Source organism: Silene latifolia, chromosome 7, assembly GCF_048544455.1.
Source record: "Silene latifolia isolate original U9 population chromosome 7, ASM4854445v1, whole genome shotgun sequence".
Taxonomy (NCBI): Eukaryota; Viridiplantae; Streptophyta; class Magnoliopsida; order Caryophyllales; family Caryophyllaceae; genus Silene; species Silene latifolia.
Window position 1 is genome coordinate 4,311,201 of NC_133532.1, and position 20,847 is coordinate 4,332,047.

General features: G+C 37.3%; 3 protein-coding genes across 3 annotated transcripts; 1 reads left to right on the top strand and 2 right to left on the bottom strand.

Moving 5' to 3' along the window:
* Window positions 1-469: 469 nt before the first annotated feature.
* LOC141591434 (uncharacterized) lies at window positions 470-6,736 on the top strand. Its single transcript, XM_074411750.1, has 11 exons — window positions 470-704; window positions 914-998; window positions 2,372-2,568; window positions 2,648-2,730; window positions 4,984-5,029; window positions 5,137-5,193; window positions 5,316-5,370; window positions 5,471-5,571; window positions 5,660-5,723; window positions 5,812-5,945; window positions 6,234-6,736. Exons 1-11 carry the CDS (start codon window positions 627-629, stop codon window positions 6,417-6,419), a joined length of 1,086 nt encoding a protein of 361 aa, XP_074267851.1. The 5' UTR covers window positions 470-626; the 3' UTR covers window positions 6,420-6,736.
* A 296-nt stretch (window positions 6,737-7,032) lies between these two features.
* LOC141591433 (ACT domain-containing protein ACR9-like) lies at window positions 7,033-11,924 on the bottom strand. The gene is made up of 6 exons (XM_074411749.1): window positions 11,487-11,924; window positions 10,354-10,569; window positions 10,157-10,262; window positions 9,341-9,692; window positions 7,833-8,117; window positions 7,033-7,422 (listed from the first exon to the last, which is right to left on the bottom strand). Exons 1-6 carry the CDS (start codon window positions 11,644-11,646, stop codon window positions 7,276-7,278), a joined length of 1,266 nt encoding a protein of 421 aa, XP_074267850.1. The 5' UTR covers window positions 11,647-11,924; the 3' UTR covers window positions 7,033-7,275.
* A 6,249-nt stretch (window positions 11,925-18,173) lies between these two features.
* Window positions 18,174-18,544, bottom strand: LOC141591435 (ATP synthase small subunit 6, mitochondrial-like). Its single transcript, XM_074411751.1, has 2 exons — window positions 18,348-18,544; window positions 18,174-18,220 (listed from the first exon to the last, which is right to left on the bottom strand). Exons 1-2 carry the CDS (start codon window positions 18,472-18,474, stop codon window positions 18,174-18,176), a joined length of 174 nt encoding a protein of 57 aa, XP_074267852.1. The 5' UTR covers window positions 18,475-18,544.
* Between the last annotated feature and the right edge of the window lie 2,303 nt (window positions 18,545-20,847).

Genomic DNA, 20,847 nt, shown 5'->3' on the forward strand with positions numbered 1-20,847 from the left:
CTTCATCATCATCAATTAATTTACTTCTAAAGTTGGTCGGTGTAAGTGTTAACTGTTAAAGGCCCTCTTCTCTAAAACAAATAGTTCGTGGTTCAATTCATAACTCTTGCTAATGAAAAGGTCAAACTTTATTGGGGGATCACAAAAAAAATCATTAATTTGCTTCCTTGTTACGCCATAAGTCATCATTTGGTGATGCCCTATCATTATCTTTTTATTTAATTATCTTACTGAATATCATCATTTTATAATTGCAACAAACAAATCCTAATTTATCGCATAAACTAATGTTATTAATTAGTTATGACAATTTTTCTAACGTAGGCTTTAGATGCACACATTAATGTTAATACACAAATTTTCATTTGTGACGATTAATTGTTATAAGCTTATGACGGTTCAAATAAAATTACATGGAAGATGGATCTTCTTAGGCAATTTATTTTTGTCCTATCTACCGATTACCCACAGCCCATATGCTGATACTTCACAAACTTGTACGGAATAGTATTAATCTGGAAATATCAACATTTTTCTGCAATTATTGTGCATAATTATTGCGTATAATCTCGATCATACATTCATACAATTCAAATTATTGTAATTCGAATGATTTATGATTAGAAATGGACCAGAATTCTGAATCTCGAAGGATTGCTTATCTCACCGCTCTCTCTCAAGAAATTCACAAGAAGCTTCTTCGAGTTAGTTTTGATTTTTCTTCATTAATTTTGATTTTACTGAATAATTTTGATTTTTTTTTCATTTTTTTTGTGGATTATGTTGTGCATGAATTACTGCGAAGTAACTTGACAGTAATTACTGTTTTTAAGCATTTGATCCTTGTTAATTGCGTGATTAAGTAACTAATTATTGATATTAATTGATAATTGTATGCTATGATTATGGCCAGGCAGAATCTTCTCCGTCTCAGTTGCGTAATTTGTTGCAAGAATTATTCGCGGATGTTGCTTTGGAGGTTGATGATCGCGCGAAAGGTACGGTTTTCGCTCGGTTCGATTTCGGATGCATTTTCTAGCAGTTCAGTAATTTTTGGCTATGATTGAGTTAGATTATTGTAAAAGAGATAACGTTGATGTTAATTGTGTTGCTATCTGATGATTCGCTTGAATGATGATGGTGAACGTTTGTTTCGGTATTGGATACTTTTATGGAATCGACATTTTATATCGTCAACCAAAATTAAGCCAATGGTTGGAGTCCATGATTGGGTTTATATTCTAACAAACTGTGCACAATCTGCTAGGTTATGGTGGTGTGAAATTAGGTAATGGTGTAAATTGTAGTTAAGCTAGTTTCGCATGTAACTCATATGCTCATGTTTAGGTAATGGTGGTATAATTTCGGATGCATTCAAGTATTCAACAACCGACGACATTACCCCAGTGCCTCAAGGGTTGCGTCAAATTGTGGGCTAGGAGGGCCGGGGATGTACACAACCTTACCCTAGTGTTAGTAACACAAAGAGGCTGTTACGAATGACCCGGAAGGAAAATTGCTTTGATAAAGATATCAAATGACTATCACTCCACGATAAAAATAAGAGTAGCCACTAGCCAGTTTAGTAAACCATTTTGCTATATACCATCAAATCCAAAAACTAAAGAATGATGAGTCTATGGCTCCATTGGAAATTTCAGATGCATTCTTTAATGGAAAATTATTATAGTTGCGTCATTTGAATAAAGTGGTAGGAGTAGTTAGAATTGAGAACTTGGTAGTTGTGAGTTGCTTTGACATTCTATCCACCATGCAACAACTGATATGAAAACTAGAGAGATGAGGCACATAAGATTTTTGAAAACTGAATACACCTAGAGGTTTCAAACCGCAAACCACTTTATACGAACTATTGGGATGGTGGAAGCTTAGAGACATAAATATTGTAAATTACGCCTTTTTCGCATATCTGCTTTGTCCATTTACTTTTTCTACTCGGTGTGGCTATTTTTTCACTCTTGGGTATCTGGTTGATTCTATGTGTTCTAGTGAAATCTGGTTTTTGACTTTTGTCATGTAGAGGCTGGTGTAACTTGAATTTCAGTGATAAGTTCTCGGTAGGATTAAGACTAATGAAGTAATGTATCAGATAATGTGTCTATTTTGCTGCCTTAGCTTGCTCAATTGTGGTTTAGACTTTTAGTATCTCAACTATATTTCTACTGTCAACTTTTGACAAGTTTTTGTATTCATTTGCATGTTTTGTTTGAGCCTGTTATATGTATATTGGACTACATGAGTGTGAAACCTTTAGTCAGAGCCAGATGTTAAGAGTTTCATATATGTTCCCTCGATGATGTATAGTTTACAGTTCTACATTCTAATTTTTTTATATTGGAACTGAAAACAGATGTGATTCTCAGCAGGGTTTCTGATGCAATATCTCCCGTAGAAAAGGGACGAGAAAATCGCCTATGCTTCTACGATGTACTCTCAGAACATTTTATCCAGGTGCCAGAAGATGGTCAACCCATTCTTGATCTGATTGTGAAACTGTGGAGCCAGTCATTTGCGGTTCACATATTTGCGTTGTTGTTCCACAAATGGGTATGTGAATTTGTTGGTGGTGCTTTTCGTTTCTGTAAACCCATCAATTGTTAAGCATCATCTATGTTTGATTCTGTAGATGTTCGAAGTAAAAGTTGAAGACTCTGAGAAGCTTCTTCGTTATTGTTCTGCTTTTGTCCGGGGTTCTGCAAATGTTTTTTGGTATGCGATCTTCCATGACCTAACTTACAGAAACAGATCAATAAAATGTAGCATAAATCTGAATTTTAGCTTAGCAAAGTTTCAAGATACACCAGGTGCACCACGTACACCCTAACCTTAACTAGATGCAGCTGTATATGCAGCTTGAAAATGTTGTATGTGTAAATGTACACCTGGTGGTTTGCAACACTTTTCAGCTGCATAGCATTCTACACCTTCACTGCATACTATCATTGGCTTTTGAGCTGTACTTTTACACTCCCTGATCTCTAGATGCCACATAAGAAAGTTGAATGATTCCATTAGCTACTTTCTCTGTGATAAAATGGCAATCAATCTCGATGTGTCTTGTCCTTGCATGTGGCACAGAATTAGCTGCTATGGTATAACAGCCTGATTATCACATTTTAGAGTTGTTGAAGCAAGTTTTGTGAACCATGATCCTCAAGTACAGACACAAGCTAGGGTATCTCAGAAGTCACAGGAGAGTGAACTAGGAGCACACAGAACCCAGTGGTAGACCTCCTTGAATAAGGACCGGAAACCCAATCCGAATCACAATAGGCTGTTAGCCTTGCTTTGGAGTCATTAGCAAATAGGATGCCTCCTGCTGCACCCTTGAGGTACCACCCTTTTAGCTGTTTGTAGATGATCAGATGTAAGTGCCTGCATGAATTGGCTTAGAAGCTGGATAAAAAATGATATATCTGCCTTGTTATTGTGGGGTATATTAACTTCCCAATCAACCTTTTGTATACATTTAGATTAGGTAAGCTTGGCCCTTTGTTAGTATCTAGCTTGCAGTGAATGTCCAAAGGTAATTTGAGACGTCTGTTTATTAATTTGAATGCTTTCAACATGTCAACACTATATTTTCTTTGGGATACAACCACCCCTTGTCTGTCTTTGTCACCTCAATCCCCAAGAAGTAGGACACCTCCCCCAAGTCTTTCATGTGGTACAAAGAGTTGAGCATAGCATTCAACTTCTCTATTTCTGTCATGCTATTCACAGCTATTTCTGTGTGACTTGAATGTTTTCTTGTTGTGCTTCCTCTTGCACCATGATTAACATAGCATCATCCACTGTTGGTAGTGGTAACATGAGGAGGATGAAACTTCTCTGGGGTCCAAAGGTCGAGTCCAGTCCACCAATTAAGTCTTGCTTCTTCTTTGTATTTCTGCATGGTCTCCATAAAGCTTACAAACTCTAGTCGTTGATTATTTCAACTCGTCCCAGTCCTGAGTTGGGTGTAGTAGTCAGTAACAGATTTTCTGTTTTGCTTAAGTTCATAAGTTTCCTTGTCGAGTTTGTATATTCTTGCTCCATTATTCACAAGGTACCTGCTTCTCAAGATCCTCCAAATATCCTTTGCACATGGAGTATACATTATGGCCATCTTAATAGGTTCATTCACATTCTGAACTATTCAGGAAATCACCAAGTTAATAGCAGTCTCCATGCTTCTATTTTGACTTGATTTGTTTTGGGTCTTTCCACTACAGTACTACACCCGTCGTGAACCTACTTTTCTCCTTGTAGAGAGCCAGTTCCATTTCGAATTTGATAGCATGAACATTGTATGAAAAGTTGCAGTAAATAGGATGCTTTTATTTAGGTGAATATTGTTGCTCATTGGCGGCTGCCATCTTTCTCGATAATTGTGTATTGGCTTTTACATTGGTCTCTTTATATATAGTCGGTCACCACGGTTACCCTAGATGAGTTGTACTGAGGACAACGTACATTTATACAGATACAACATTTTCCAGCTGCATATTGCCATATACACACAGCATAATTCCAATTACCCTTGGTCCATTTCTTTCACTCTGCTGCCAACTTTCTGATTTGCTGAGCAGGATGTTACAGCTCCTTGCACAGCATTCTGCATCTTCACTGCATCTTGGGCTTGTCCTTCTTTACTATCATTGGCTTTTGGGCTGTTTTTCTTCTCATTGGTTTGGGTCATTGGGTGTATGATGACGTGGTAGACCTGGTGTACCTAAGAATTTCTCAATAACTTATTAGTCTTCTGGGGTATTGGCTGGGCCAGTGCCAGCTAACTTTTCAAGTCATCATTTGTGTCAGCCAGATACTAGCGGTGATAAGAGGAACTTTGAAGATGATGGTGTTCAATCACTTAAGATATCAACAAATAAAAATTGAATTTTTCCTTTTCTCGTTTGTAAAGAGATTACCCAATATGATGATTTGCTTATCCATAACGGTGAAATGAATTTTGATATCCAGGATTGATGTGCAGACCAACACAAAACAGTTTCAGTCCATATTTTACGTAAGTTCCTATCTTTGGTCGTAGTAGTTTTGTTGTTGTAACTTATCCATGGACTCCAGGCAGCCTCGGGAATCCTAACAAATTCCTTATATTCCTTGCACATTCAGTATCTTCTTGAGAATGTTGCATTGGACCAGTCACGCTTGACAAAACTTAATATACAGGTGGGATGATGACATACTTTGTTTTTTGTTTTTCTGGTATACTTTCTATTGACTAATTTCTGTCGACAGTTTGGATGGTTAAATTACGGACTTCTTGATTATTATCTTTCCTGCAATTTCAGGCTCAGCGGGACCTGTTTCTTCTATTGTCAAGATTTATGTTCTTTTACAATGCAGGTACTTTTTTAACTGATGATGCTCCTTTGCTCTTTTTTTCCCCTTCCTCTGTAAGGCTCATCAGCTTGGCTATTGATGTTTTGATGTTTCCTCCTCACAGTTGACCAGCTTGAAGGTTTCCTTAACCATTTCCCGGCTTTTCCAACTTCTTTCTTGGTTGGTGGCCCAGCGGATATCTTTGTGACCGAGCTCGCCGATCAGGTAGGTTGAGAAAATGATCATGTTTTTTGAGCTTGAAACTCGCTGAATTCTAAAATCGGTTGCACTTACCAGTTTTTTGTTTGCTCAGCTTCAAAAATTGAAGGTGGAGCCTGTTCTGCTGCACTATTTGTCTCAAATCAAGATTCTCCAAGGTGCATTACCTATTTACCTCGATGTCTTAACACTCGATGCGATTTTTAAAGCGTTAGGGAAGGCTGAGTTTACTGTGCTTTAATGTAGGTCTGGAGCTTAGGATGACTACTAGTACTCGGCTAAAGAGTTGCTTGTACAGCTTTACTCCTCCCGGAGGTCCAATGTATCCTACCAGGACTGTTCGCCATGCAGCTTGGGATGCTTTGGATTCACTCTTCCCGGTAAGTAATTAGGCTTCCCTTAGTTTAAACTGCGAACTACATTAGTTATCTGGAGCAACTTGGTTCCTTAACTCTTCTAAAGTAAAACAAAATAACGGTCGAGTACATAGAACATAAATACGACTGTGACAATAGGAAGCATTTGGTTTTAGGAACTTCCTGTCGCTCATGTTGCCGTTTCGAGTTTGGGAAGTTTGTTACTGTCTGTCATTGTGCTCGTTTGGAGCATTGCCGTCTCAAGTCTATTTAACCTTTCTGAGTTTCTGTATAATTATTTTTGGTCTACAGATTGGGCAGTACCCTCGGCATTTCATTAGTCTATTCTTTCGACTGTTATATCCATGGTACTGGCCATCTTCCTGTTGGCATTTTCTAGTCTCGTGCATAAAAGCCATGTTTTACTCCCTGGTGGGATTGATCGTCTCAAGTTGGGAGAAGCTCAGAAGACCCAGGATGTCTGAGAAAGATCTGTAGTCTTTTGTAAGGATTGTGAGGAACTATTGAGTTTGTCTTCTCCAATAACCGTAAATTTTGTATAAGACAGTTTCACGTGTGAGGTCCTAAACTCAAAACATTTGTATTCGTCCTGAGCGATAATGAGTTAGTCTCATGGGTTAAACTGTTTCGTGTAAGTTCTTGCTCTCCGATTGTATCAGAATTTTGTCATGTGTATTAAATTAAATAGCTGTATAATGTGGTTCTCGAAATCCAAGTCCTCCCTTTTGTATGTATCGAATCTTGTAATGAAATTGAAGCAGAGTTAATTATCAATGCATAGAAATTTAATGAAACTGAAACAAGTTTATACATGCTCTGAAATTCTGTTCTAAAGCATACTGGCCTAATTGGCAAGGTTTTGGCAAGATTACTGAATTAGCCCGAACCAGGAGTCCCGTCACAATTGACTCAGAAGGTGTATCCGTGTATATAAAGAGCTTCCGAGACCTAGCCTAAAGTTAAACCACTCACGAGTCCCAACACAGATGTCAGTTAGCTTATTTATAACCCGAGTTCCTAGCCAATCGCTATCACAATATGCCATTACGGCTCCTTTTACCCCGGGGGGGAAGGAAACGGAAAAAAGAAATGGCAGCCAAAGAATAACACACTAATATAAGCAAATATTACACACATGGACCAAGGCCAGACAGCTTACGCTGCGACCTGGAACTCCGGAAAGAATCCTAGCTACTCTACTCGGAATTGAAAATAGATTGCTTATACAACTAAACCAATGTACTGTACATCAGAATCAACCTGGAATGTCGATAGAATGCTGAACCCGTCTTCAGTTCCAGAACGACTATCTCGAAAATGAATAGGCTTACAGTTACCAACCCATCAACATTCTCCTTACTCTGTCTACAATCTGACTTCTAACTTCAATTTTATGAAGTTGGTACTCACATTTTTCATCTAGAAGAAACCGGTAGACCTCCCATTCTCGGTCTGACGCTGAGTACCGCCCTATTTCAGCCTGCATACATTATAATGACAAGTTTAGTTCAGCTTTCGAGAGACACATAATTCAACCAATTCATATTGTTCCCATTTGACTTTAGCTGTCCAGCAATATCTAACTATTACTTTCTCATTCTATATACTAGCTACAACTTCTTAAAAACGAAGATAAGTGTAATTTACTTTGAATCTTTAATATAATGGATAGAGTCCAAAATTAATGAGAACAATGTTACTCCGACTCAGCATATTATCTCATTACCCGTAGGGCACTTCATTTTAAGCAAAAAAACATGTGAATTTTATATAGCCGACTCTTAACACTTTATAGTAGGTTGTGTCGGATACTTCTAAACAAGTTTAAGTAAAACATAGGATGGATGAGAACAATACAAAAGCCAAAGTAGCATATAATCATATAATTACCGAGAAAACACAAATGCCGAGCTTCTTAAGAGCAAGAGTGCAATCATAGAATACTCGAGGTCTTCCTCGTCCGGATAACTCAACTGGATTAGCTACCAATAGTTCAGTATCTGGTCCACGGTTAGCTATAAGTACACGCAATGGATGAAGCATCTCCATTTTCAGACAGGAACATATCGAGTATTCTTTTTCAGGATCCACGATCTTTTTCCCATCCTTCTGCTGGATAAATAGGTCTAGGTCACGATGCCCTTTTGTAACCAGAGAAAATCGACCATAAGAAATCTGGATGCAGGATAACAAACCCATAAAAGTGTGAGACATTTGTTACAAGAATCAGATTAGCTGAAAGGGGAATTAAACAGCAACAGCTATTCAGCAATCAAATTAGCATCTAGGCATGGAAGCATAACTCAAGGCACGGCTTTGGAGAGAGAACCTTACAGGTGCCGATAATTTTAAATATATTCAACTCACTACCAGTTAACACAGTAACATTCTTTGCCAGGGTTATGCTGAAATTTTCCAAGTCCTCATTATATGAAAGCTATAGATTTTGAATACTTTTAAACACTAAATTTGGACAAAATGCAGAAAAAAATAATTAAAAAAAATCAGTTTACACATCTCAGGATCCCATTTCAATGTAGAAGGATCCGCCCTTGCATTTTGCAATATTGTGGTTAAGCAGAACCCCCTTGATAGGCCAGACTAAAGTAGTAAACTGTGACCAACAAAATACCCTCCCGAATCTACACCCATAACCTTGCCTAGTCAGTGTTTGACCAGGCACGTCAGTACGTCACACACACGAACAAGGACACGTAAAAAACAGGAAGCCATGCGGGTAAGGTTGATTTAGAAAGGAACCAAATTTCAAGCCATGAGATTCTTTTAAAAAGAATGTGACTCGACTCTTACAGCCCAAGACTATCCTTAGCTCCTACAAAGCTACAAGTAAGAATTTCCAATTTAAGGCTAAATTTAACATCTGTGATGGCCGATGAGTATCACTCATAACTACAGATTTAAAGGGGGCGACAAAAAAATCAATTCCTTAACGCCAAAAAAAGAAAACCAAGTTTAAGTAGGAGAAGTCACAAATATCACTAACCAGCAAACAATAGTTCACACAAATCGGCTAGCGTAATAGTTGTATTAAGTATTTAAAGAGAGGTAAAAATGATCTTAAATTTTCATTCAACAAAAAATGCGTGACGGACAAGATCACATTGCATGTATTTTTGTCTCTAATCTCTTCTATATTAGCTAGAGTAAATGAGAGACCATATGTAAGGGTTAAGAGTGGAGAAAAAAATAAACAACTACTCCGTATATAAACGTTAGAAAAGACTGAAAGGAATTTTGAATCAATAAGACATCTGATCCCTTTCAACATCTCAACTGAGAAACAACTATATAATTGTCAGAAAGGACTAAAAGGAATTTTAATCACTCATTGATCAATAATGGTTGTGCTCTGCAGATAAAAGATAAGAAGGCGATACCTTTACATCATGATCATTTACAGTTCTCATAATATCGTAGAGAAGACCTTTGTGGTCAAGGCAATGTATCTGAAGCAGGGTATGACTTGGACTCAACGAGTTGTCCACGTTGACAACAGCCTTTTTCAATTTTGTCAATTCTGGGCTCAGAGCTTGCATATGACTCTCTTTCTTTGAGTATTCGGATGCAAACAATTCTTGAGCAACAGCTGGAGATATAGACGAGGTACCCTGACGAGTTTCATAGTGGGAGTCTGCCATCTGAATTTCACAGCTTATACACGATTCGCCTAAAACACTACGTAGTTGTTCATAAGTTTCTCCATGTCTTTGCTTTGTGTGGAGAAGATTCCTAGCACGACAAGAACAAAAAATATTCAGAACAATCCCATAGTGAGAGATCCATATCATGACACTCATGCCTTGCAGACGAAAGACATGTGCAGTCCTAGAAGTCCCAATGTACCACGCATGCTATAATACGATACGATGCAACGCAAATGAGTACTATAGTTCCTTCATATCTAGAGCTGAAAAAGTTTTCTTGAACCAATAACTAGATAGAAGAAAACAAAAAACATCGACTCCATAAAGCACGAAAGACAAAGGAAACATGTTCAAACTTATCAGTTACCATTCCTTAACTATCAAAACAGATGACAAAAGCCATGCACTATAACTCTGTAAGAGAACAATATGCTTAAAATGACGAGATGAAAAGTTTCCAGCCTCGATAAAAGCATGAACTAAATAAATGACTCATGGAATATGCTCAATGGGATCATTTACCCTAAAATCAACGGAATAGGCACTCACAGGTTATCTGTAATGAAGAAAAGGTCCAGAACCCTGCCATCTGGAGTCGTCGTCACTTTCACCCTCTCAATTGTGAGCTCGAGCTCAGAAAGAACCTGGGTAACATCTGAATAGAAGAAAGTACAGCTGCATCATTATTGTGAATTGAAAAATCCAATCTAAAAACAAGGACCATAATGTATATGAATTATCATTACCATGTAATAACCCTCGTCTATCAAGACAGTCAAACTTCAGCAAGTAGAGAGGGGAGGACTTGCGAGGTGCAGGTGGAGCATAGTAATATGACAATGAGCATGACGGACAGAATGAGACAAGACGTTCTTTCAAATTCACCCATAAAACTGTGCGAGTACTGGAATGAGGAACCACCCACAACACTATGTAACACCATTTCCCATCAGTCGACACATCTGTAACAAAAGTAATTGTCGACCTCAGATATTTACACATTGCCTTGTATAATTAATCGCACTAGCTAAAAAACCTAATAAACAATTAAGACATTCCTCAACAACAACAACATCAGAGCCTTAATCCCAAAATGATTTGGGGTCGGCTGACATGAATATCCTTTAGACATTCCTCAAAGCCAAACAAATATACCCAATTAACATGATCAGCCAATTATACTCCAAATTACTAAAATGGGACGAGGATTACTCATTTACTTACTTCATAATCCGTAACCATAAGTACACCATTGTCAAAGAACTACTACCCATGCGTACCGCGAGCTTAAGTTATCGAATGGCTACTCCATTACCTATAACTAACAGCTACAAATCATCTTCCGGTACCCAAGTGCTCAACAAACTAATAATTAACACTAATCAATCAATGACTCTTTTGTTAAAACTATGAATCCTCCATTGTTATGAGGTAACTCACATCTTTAATTACGTAAAGCTAGCTCATTAACAATGTTTACAAGTTCCATTAAAGCTAGTTTCTAAAACATTCCAAACAAAAGCCATAAAATAGCCAAATTACAGAATAAAACCGTCCTAAGGCATTAGACGGTGCTTTTATTGGTTAAATACTATAAGACGGTCTTACACAATAATTATCGCATAATTCTTTGATCAAGTGACTTCATATAATTCGCGAACAACCTAAACCACCCAATAAAATACAATTTGAAACAACAAAATAAATCCAGATCTCTCTAGACACATACAACATTACCCCGGTGCCTCAAGGACTCCCGCGAATTGGGAGGCAAGGAGAGTCTCAAAGTCAAAGATACCTCGTATTAGCAACACAAAGAGGCTGTTTCCGTAACAAACAAAATTCAAACAAAAATCACAAATTGTAAAAAAATTACTACCTCCTTTAGAAATATAGAGACCAAAGTCAAGAATAGTCCGACAAATATCAACACCAAGACCAACTTTATCAGGACAATTAACGGTAATAACCCGCGGTTCACCTTCTTTTTTCCCTTTCTCAATCAAAACGGCGTCGTCTCCGTCATTCGGCACGCCCATCTTTTACCTTACCGGTGAATTATTACCGGTATTCAGGTAAAATTAATTACTGCCGGGAAAAAATGAGGAGAGAGAATATTTGGAGGGATAATTAAACGAGGTAAAAAAAGAGGTTGGGTTTATTTGGTTTTTGTAGGGTAAATCCACGTCAGCGGGAGGTTGCTACGTGGCGGTTGATGGTTGATGGTTGGTGATTGGGTTTGGTGTTGTTATTTAGAGAGGGAGAAGGGATATGCGTGCATCTGATGTGAGAGGGATCTGACTCATTTAGTGTTGGGAAGTTGGATCTTTCCTGTCTTTTTACTTAAAATCTCGAGAGAATTCGACCAGATATTCTTGGATACAAATTTGGTGGTCTCTCAGGATATCTACTGATTTATGACGTCTTACAACCAATTTATGGTATTAGAAAGAAGAGGGGTTATAAAACATTACAAGATTATTAGGCCCTGATTTTTTTGGACTTAACATTACTGAACTTTTCTGAATTAAACTTAAAATCTGAATTTTTCTAAACTGGACTTATAAAATCTGAACTGAACTTATAGATACTTAACTTTTTTAAACTGAACTTATAAGAGCTGAATTTTTCTAAATTGAACTCAAGCTGAGCTTCTAGAAAATTGGGTATGAATTGCTTAACTTTTCTGAACTGAATTAAAGATCTGAACTGAACTTATAGGATCTTAACTGAATTTAAAGATTCTGAACTTTTCTAAACTAAACTTATAAGATCTGAACTGAACTTAAAGAGAGTGACTCTAAGTCCAAAAAAATAGGGCATTACTATCACAACTTCACAAGCAAGACATGCTGATTTCGGATAGATCTCCCTTGAGACGGTCGCACGTAAGACGAGAAAATGGCAATATTTTTTAGTCGAAAGTAACCATTTAATAATAAAATATTGTAACTAAAATTGTTACTTTTAAACATATAAAATTGATGGTAATATTTTATCAGAAAATATTTACATAAAATTGTCACAATTTTATCCATCTTATTTCAAACGAAAAAGGTTCAAACTGAATTAATTAATTTGCGAAAGCTTTGAATCCCTCCCACATTTCTCTCTACAATTTTGACTGCTTTTCAAAAAAATACTCCCTCTATTCCGGTCAATAGTTTACACTTTTCATTTATGAATGTCTCTAGTTTAGATTTCTAGTTTGGGTATGTTACTCTCTACTTTATCTTTTAATAATATTAAAAATAGTACCCTCTTTTTATACCTTGATCTTTGTGTATAAAGCATATGTAAACAATAGACAATGGAATATTCCTGAGTTACCTACATACATACATTGACAGTTGACACTACAAAAGTTTTGAAAAACAGATGGACAAAGAGTAATGCATACTCCTTGATCCTTATCTATATAATGGAAGTGGAAGTGGCATGGAGAAACCGAATGCATATAATTCTTACCAAATCAACAAATGAACAAGAATTATTGCATAGCATTATGACAATCCTAGTCATCTCTCTTAAATTAATTTAAAACTTAGTTCACATTTCGTAATTGACGATATCTTGATTCTTGATAGGTATACAACTATACACTATCTGCACAACGACTAAAAAAATAGGAAACAAAGAAAAAATCCACAGTTAATGAATGATTCCCGCAAATATGTTCTCGTAAACAAAGAAAAAATCCACAGTTAATGAATGATTCCCGCAAATATGTTCTCGTACATCTGACAAAACAAAAAAAATTGTGTAAAACGGATCCAAATCATAAGAAAATCACATCCATGTGACGATGTTACTTACTATGTTAGTGTAGTCGTCAAAAACATGTTTATTTCCCAAAATTTATTAAAATAAAATCGAAGAGGAATCCGAAACAGGATTAAATACCCATCATATTCTCAAGATTACAAGAATACACCACAAAGGGGAATAAAATCAGATCCAATATTCTGAAAAGAAGACATTGACTAGAGGAGTTAATGTCACAAGAGCATATACGCTAACCCGGAACAAAGTTATTTGGTGTACGCCTGTACGGCTGTAATGTTCATTCCTAAAAAAGTGGTTAAAAGTTCGATTTCTGAACTATACCCCATATGGCCATATACAAGACTGTACAACATATACAAGACTGTACAAGCTGTTGATATGGGAAATGGAATATTCTTGATGAACTCCAAAGGACATGGAAAAAAAACGTATTTATAGGTAAACGGTCTTAATCAAACTTCAACAATATCACAATACAAGACAACAAAAACAATGACATTACATGAAGCCATGAACAAGCAAAACTGGACCCTAGACAATGATGTCTACTAACTCAAAAAAGATAGGCACGGACAATTATCGGCCAAGAGCAAGTGATAGTAAATGAGTAGAGCGTAAAATGCCCACGTTGCGTAGTACTTTAGCAGGTCAATAAGCCTAGATCATACTTAATCAAGTGGGTACAAATGACGGAACTCAGCAACATTACCCCAATCCCGCCATCAATCTATCAACTGATAATTTCCATAGCAGTGGCTTGGCTCAATTGGTTGAGCCATGGAATAACAATTCACAAAACTGGAGTCTAGATACTAAAAACAGTGACCAACTATATGTAAATGACTTGTGAACTACTCCGTATAATATACTCACAGGCTTCACAAGTGTTATCCAGAAACCGCCCTAAGTGGCCTTAACCCTTAGTTCGGATACAAAAAGATGAGAGGGATGGGAAATCCAATTTATTAACCAAACAAGAGAATTTATCCACTCCCTTTCATTCCTCTCCCTTTATCCAAATAAAGAGTACGAGTTTGCCGCTCAAAAAAAAAAAACACACATTGTATCATACTCCAATTACTCCCTCTCGGCTAAACATAAATAAACGCCTTAATAAATACTCTAATTGGCATCATGTAAGCTACAGATTCCAACCATTATCCTAAAAAAATGCCCTTCCGAAACATACGTCCAGATAATTGGTGCATCCTACAATGTCTCTTTCTTGGCCAAAAGTGAACCTATACCTTGACAAAACATTGGTTTACGTATTTAATGGTAACCCAGTATTCAAAATAGGGAGAAGATGCTTTATAACTAGCATAGCAAAACTATGTTGAGAATTGAGTTGCGCCAAACACACAATTGGGATTAAGATGTCCGTAGAGAAAACCGGAAGAGAGTAAACCATGGTCTAACACTAGACCTAATAGCAATCAAGAGAGTACAGGCCATCTTAGTTGCCATTATTTACAAATTTGCAAATAATTTGATTTCAGAATGCATTAACACAGGCATTAACACAACACTGGTGCATACAATGATACAATCAAGAAGTCACCAAAGCATTAAAACTTGGAAGCGTAAGTCAAACTGAGTAGACAAACCACGGTATTTCATGAGCAAAAGAACACAAAACCTATGCTCTTTTAAGTTCTGAAGGTAAATCTGTAAGTATCATCGGTTTTTGTTATTCATCAGCTTAAAAGTAATGTCTTGCATCGAACCGCAAAACAGGTCAGGACCTCTACACCTCTAATGCCTGAACACCAATAAAAAAATGTTTAAATGTAATGACGATATAGTTTAATCGAAAAATGAATAGTAAAATATTAAACGAACAGAGCACGAAGAATATGTTTAAAAGAAGGGAAGAGGCGTGTACGAAGTATGATTCGGAGTCGGACACTTGATGCTAATACGAGTATCAAACACAATGAAAGGAAAAGAATTGAACGAAAGCCTTCAAATGAAGTGTCCATAAGTATGGACCGTACGGTAGAACAAAAAAACCAACTAAAAGACATTGTTGGTCAAGACTATGCTTTGAAAAAAAAAAAATTCTCTGATATGACACGCTGAAGGACTTCAGATCAAGCAAAACCACATTCCAGGAAAGTGTTGCTACATATACAACTAATTACAGATTTCTCAAACAATTAACAAAAAGAAGAAAAAAAAACAGATGATAATCCCCATCATACTAAAAGAATAAGAGATCTCCCACATTTTCCCGCCTAAATGAATTTGGCTATAATTGGACTTTCATTATATCACATCTGTAATTGGTCTTTTATTATATCATATCTGTAATTAGGCTTTCATTATATTATATCTACAACTGGATTATGTTGGACTTTCCCTTTTCCACCGATTAATGCAAAACGTTACAACAACAACAACATCAGAGCCTTAATCCCAAAATGATTTGGGGTCGGTTGACATGAATCATCCTTTAGAACCATTCATAGGTGAACGCACACCTCAAAAAGCGAATAGAAAAGGGAAAATGAAAAACAAAAGGGGAAGCGAAAATGTAATGGAAAGTCAGGTGAAACTTACGAGTTTTAAAATCGAATTTGATTTCTTTTATAAAACTTAAAATTTAAATCGAGAGAAAAGATTAAAACGATCTTGAAAACCGAAATAGAATTAAGGAAATGCAAAACGTTAATAATAATAAATTTTACAATTAAATTTCAAATTGAGTTAAATATTAGTTGTATAATTGTTATTTTCTTTAATATTCCTATCTAAATAATGCGCGAATGCGCTGGATCTATACTAGTATACAACTAATTACGGATTTCTCAAACAATTAACAAAAAGAAGAGGAAAAACAGATGATAATACAAATAGTCTACACCTCGATAGTTATTTGCACAGATTTGATCCCTCTCAAGAACATGAATACAAGTTACCCTGATCTTATTTTTGGATGAAGGGGTCAAACTCAAAGTGTAGACTAAAGGAAAGGGTGGAGGACTGGGGGAATCCTCCCTTGTTCGATTAGCAAATTGGGTTAGGGGGATTCGGAGGGATATGAAAATGGAGGGAACAATTCCCTTTTCCAAGCCATATTGAAGTACTTCCAAGTTCCAAACAAAGGACTAATGACAGTCATTTGTTAAAGATTTGATGAAAATGGCCCCTACCCTACACCCTCTTCCTCCCTCCTCAATGTATATCCAGAGTTCCAGACAAAGGACAAGCTCCAGTCGTTTGTCAAAGTTGGTTCGGTTCGTCTTCAGTTTACACAGCGAAACGTTTTGGCTATTAGGTGTCAAACCCACAGCGAGACGTCTCGCTTTGGCTAGTGCCTCACCGAGCCTTACGCAAAGAGCGCTGAGGCGCAATTTTCAAACAACGGGTGCCATTTAGTCACCTAGGTAATGTTGTACTCCCTCAGTCACTCAATCCAAACACCTCAATCCCACCATTTTTTATGAGACATTTTGAAAATATCGGGTTTTTGAATTTGAAAGGAAAGGCTGAAAGCGTAGTTGGGGTAAGCTAAACATGTTGATTTGTTGAAAAAGACGAACAAACTATTTCAAATCCTACAAGGCATTATCATCTTTCATTGAACAACTAACTCTTTCATTAGCTTGAAGTGGCAAGGATAAAAACAGTTCTCATCACCCATCAACTTGATACATGGATTAATAATTACATTAACTGCCATTTTAGCCTTCATAATGTATGCAACCAGGTCCAAATAGTCATAAACAACAAACATGAAACATTGGCGAGGAAGTAATACACCCAACTGTGGAGAGAAACAACTATAAAGTGACTAGTGTGACAGCCAGTTGAAGCACACCCTTTTAGACAACGATTATGATTTGTTTTATACTGTACATCTGGTAGGAGAAAATGAACCACCATCAAATAAAAAGGTACGAATGCCCTAACACTACAGACACAGTTTCTCATTGCTGATTACAAATACACCGCCACAAGAAATACAACTAAATCTCAACTTTCTTAACAGTTACCACAGCATTAAAATTTGTCTACCCTAACACTATAGACGCCTAAACGGTACTCTGATTCATATTTTTCCCTTGAAGCTGCCCAAGCCTGAAAACACCAACAATTTGTGCAGGCAGTGACAAATTTCTCACGGATGCCATTTCCCCTCCTACCATTTCTAATCATTGAATTCTAGTATACTTCCAGTTTTCGCTCTTCTGGACTATACCCAGCCCTTTACCCCGTTGCAGGTGAGTAGAAGACACATCCACATGCACAGTAAAATTTATCGAACGGAAGAGCAATAAATGTCTAGTCAGCACAGAACGTCCAGCAACAAAAACAAATCCCCTAGCAGCCGCATTCACAAAACTAACCATTTACACTCCCAAATCATGTGCACAATCATAAACAACTATTCAACCAACGCTAAACCAGCTTGTTTATTACTCTCCCCATTCCAATCAATTCTATACCAACAAACAAAATCTTACACCTCCGGTATCCAATCATCTAATCCATTTGAATTGATAAACAATTTTTTATAAATTCAGTAAACTGAAAACACATTCTCCAAAAAGAAAAGAAATCACTCCAAGTGAAATCAAATCTTTGTAATTCCTATCATCATACATACAATATACATCAATAATGAACACTAATTCTCATGCGTGACGGTCTCACAATATCACTACATTCGACAATCTCACACAAGACTTACTCGACAATCAAAATACAATCCGTATAATCAACAGTAAACGATCAAAATAAAAATCTAGGGTTTACATTAACAAATTAACAGAAATTACCTTTTATGCCTCTGTGCAAACGGCGAATTCTTCTCATCCTCCTCTATTAAACAAAATCATCACAAAAATTAATATCTTCATCGTTATCGTAATCGTAAAATTAGCATAAAATTAAACAATCAGCGAAATTTAAGGAAATGGTGATTAATAATGGATTAATAAGTAATTACCAGTTAAACCGAGGGATAATTTGGTGATGATGGTGCCAGTAATGGCGAAACCAACAAGGAAAGGCCAATTACGATTCCACTCTCTCTTGAAGAACACCGGCCATGGATCGAACTTTCTCCACCCCATTTTTGTTTTTCTTTCTCTCTTCTTTTTGTTTTACGAGTATTTGTTTCAGTTTATCGGTCCTGGCCTTGTGGGAGTTGGAAGTAGTTGAGTTTATTGGATAGTCGATCGAGTCGGTGGTTAAAATTTGGATGAATGTTTGAGAGAGTTAAATTCGGGTTTGGTTAATACTACTGATAAGTGCTGCACATGTTGGGTTATCCGGTCAAAAGCAGACGAGGCGAATAAGTAGCATTTTGTGTGGAAACGGGTTGAGAGTTGATGGTGAGTGATGCACAGTTGTTCATTGGGAATGACAACAATTATGAAAAAAATTATTAAATAATTCTCCCTTCCCAATACTAATTTTGTCCACATATTTTGAAAATCAACCCTAAACCTCATTATTTTTTTTATTCGGTCACAATTATTCCCTTCATCTTCTCTCTTCTTCTTCTTCTCTTCCTGTTGCACACAACAAAAACGCCTAACCTATTCACGATTCAACCAAAGGTCAAAACATTATCATAATAATGCCAAATTCTCCTCAAACTCTCCTGCTTTTCTCACTAGTTCATCTTCTCTCTCTCTCAAATTCTCCTTCTTCATACAAATCATCCAAAATAAAAAAAAATATAAACATAAATGTTCTTATTTTTATACAAATCAACCAAGATGGTGGGGAAGAAAATAATAGCAAAAAGGCAACTACCTAAGAAGAATACTAGAAGGACAAATCTAGACGGTGATGTCGGAGGAGGTATTCTCATTTTCATAGATTTTTTTTTCATTTTCTTTTGTTATGGTAATCGTTTTTTGTTTAATAATGGACACATGCAAGTGATCCATGTGGGTATATAATGGACACATGCTAGTAATCCATGATGGTTTCATTTTGTTTGTTTGTTTGTTTTTGTTTTGTTGGATTAGAATTGGTTTATTTATGTGGGAGTAGGTATTTTCATTTTTCATTTGATTTTAGATCTTCTACTTTAGCCTGAGACATTGAGAATGATTTTTTATTTGAAGGTACAAATTTTTGGTTCATCCTTTTTGGATTTGGTGTTTTATTCTTTATGAATGTTAATGATTTTATCAATTTTTGAACATATTTTAAAATGGTGACATTTCATTGATAGTATGGTAACATATGTCCATCTCGTATGTGAGCAAAATGGTAACATGGTAATATGTGTATAAAATGATAACATAGCATGATACAAATGGTGACATATCTGCAACATACTACGAAAATATCATATAATATAATGGTGAAATGTGAGAGTGTGTATATAATTGATGGGGCATATTACGCACCGTGACCAAGTCAACATCCGAGCAAGGTCGAGAGACATCCACAAGTAGTGTCAACGACTCCGGGCGGCTAGCCGATGATCAATCGGCTTTGTCACATCGGGTCTCGATGACAACTTTGCCGGGGCGGGACACCTATCCAGCGTACTCATATCCAAGACCCTCGGCGGTGAGTCAACTTTGTCCGCCACGGCCGGTCCCTCGGCCGGTAGGGTAGTCGGTCTTTCCACTGCTAGCCACTTGGCCACTGGCCGCTCGTGACAAAAGGTGAAAGTCTGCATAAATACTCCTCAACCTTCAGGTGAGGAAAGGATCCAATAACTAAAACCTAAATACACTATTCATCCGTAATATCTCCCTTATCTCTCTACAATACATATATCTAGCCAAGTAAACGAGCAATCCTTTAAGTTTCGAACCCGATTTGAGCGTCGGAGTGAGTACGGCTTGGCACACGGCCAAGCCTCCGCTAGTTCGTTCATTGTTGCGAGGAGAGGCGAGAGGGACGATAGAAGCAAGAAGGATTCAACTCGAGACATTATTCTACAAGCCGCAGGTGGTAACAAATATCCGCTTCGGAATTACACCGGAACAATTGGCGCCGTGTAGGAAAAGACACTAGAAGCTAGTCACATTCATTCCCAAACACAAAAAAAAAACAAAAACCCACCCAAAAAGCTAAAAATGTCAAAGCAATGGAAGACGCAAATGGGTGGCCAAGCGAAACCGCGTTCTACCAAGATGACGCTTTCAACAGTGAGGTCGTGCGACCCTCACCGAGTAACTTGAGGGCCAGAGTTCGGGATGCCGTAATACGGACACGCCGCTGCCCCAACCAGGAGTCATAATCACGGGCACGTGGTTGACGTAGCGAGATTAAAATGCTCCGACCTAACCGCAGTACGCCCGCTCACACTCGTCACAGACAAGAGCGGCGGAAACCGTCCCAGGAAACCGGGTACCCAAAACGTGACTCAAGAAATTTGAACGGAGCACTTTAGGAGAAGCAGACCACGAGACGCGGGGAGCCAAGTGGGCGCGGTAGACCTAAGTCCTTCCGCTCCGCTGGGAGGTGCCAGCGTC

Excerpts from the sequence above, each read along its gene's own strand:
- LOC141591434 (XM_074411750.1), top strand. The coding sequence starts at position 627 with ATGGACCAGAATTCTGAATCTCGAAGGATTGCTTATCTCACCGCTCTC. Across the intron at positions 2,731-4,983 it reads GGTTCTGCAAATGTTTTTTG|GATTGATGTGCAGACCAACA; the intron begins GTATGCGATCTT and ends TTTGATATCCAG. Across the intron at positions 5,194-5,315 it reads TGACAAAACTTAATATACAG|GCTCAGCGGGACCTGTTTCT; the intron begins GTGGGATGATGA and ends CTGCAATTTCAG.
- LOC141591433 (XM_074411749.1), bottom strand. The coding sequence starts at position 11,646 with ATGGGCGTGCCGAATGACGGAGACGACGCCGTTTTGATTGAGAAAGGG. Across the intron at positions 10,263-10,353 it reads TAGACGAGGGTTATTACATG|ATGTTACCCAGGTTCTTTCT; the intron begins GTAATGATAATT and ends TCTTCTATTCAG. Across the intron at positions 8,118-9,340 it reads TAAATGATCATGATGTAAAG|ATTTCTTATGGTCGATTTTC; the intron begins GTATCGCCTTCT and ends TCCTGCATCCAG.
- LOC141591435 (XM_074411751.1), bottom strand. The coding sequence starts at position 18,474 with ATGGGGTGGAGAAAGTTCGATCCATGGCCGGTGTTCTTCAAGAGAGAG. Across the intron at positions 18,221-18,347 it reads ATTATCCCTCGGTTTAACTG|AGGAGGATGAGAAGAATTCG; the intron begins GTAATTACTTAT and ends TTTGTTTAATAG.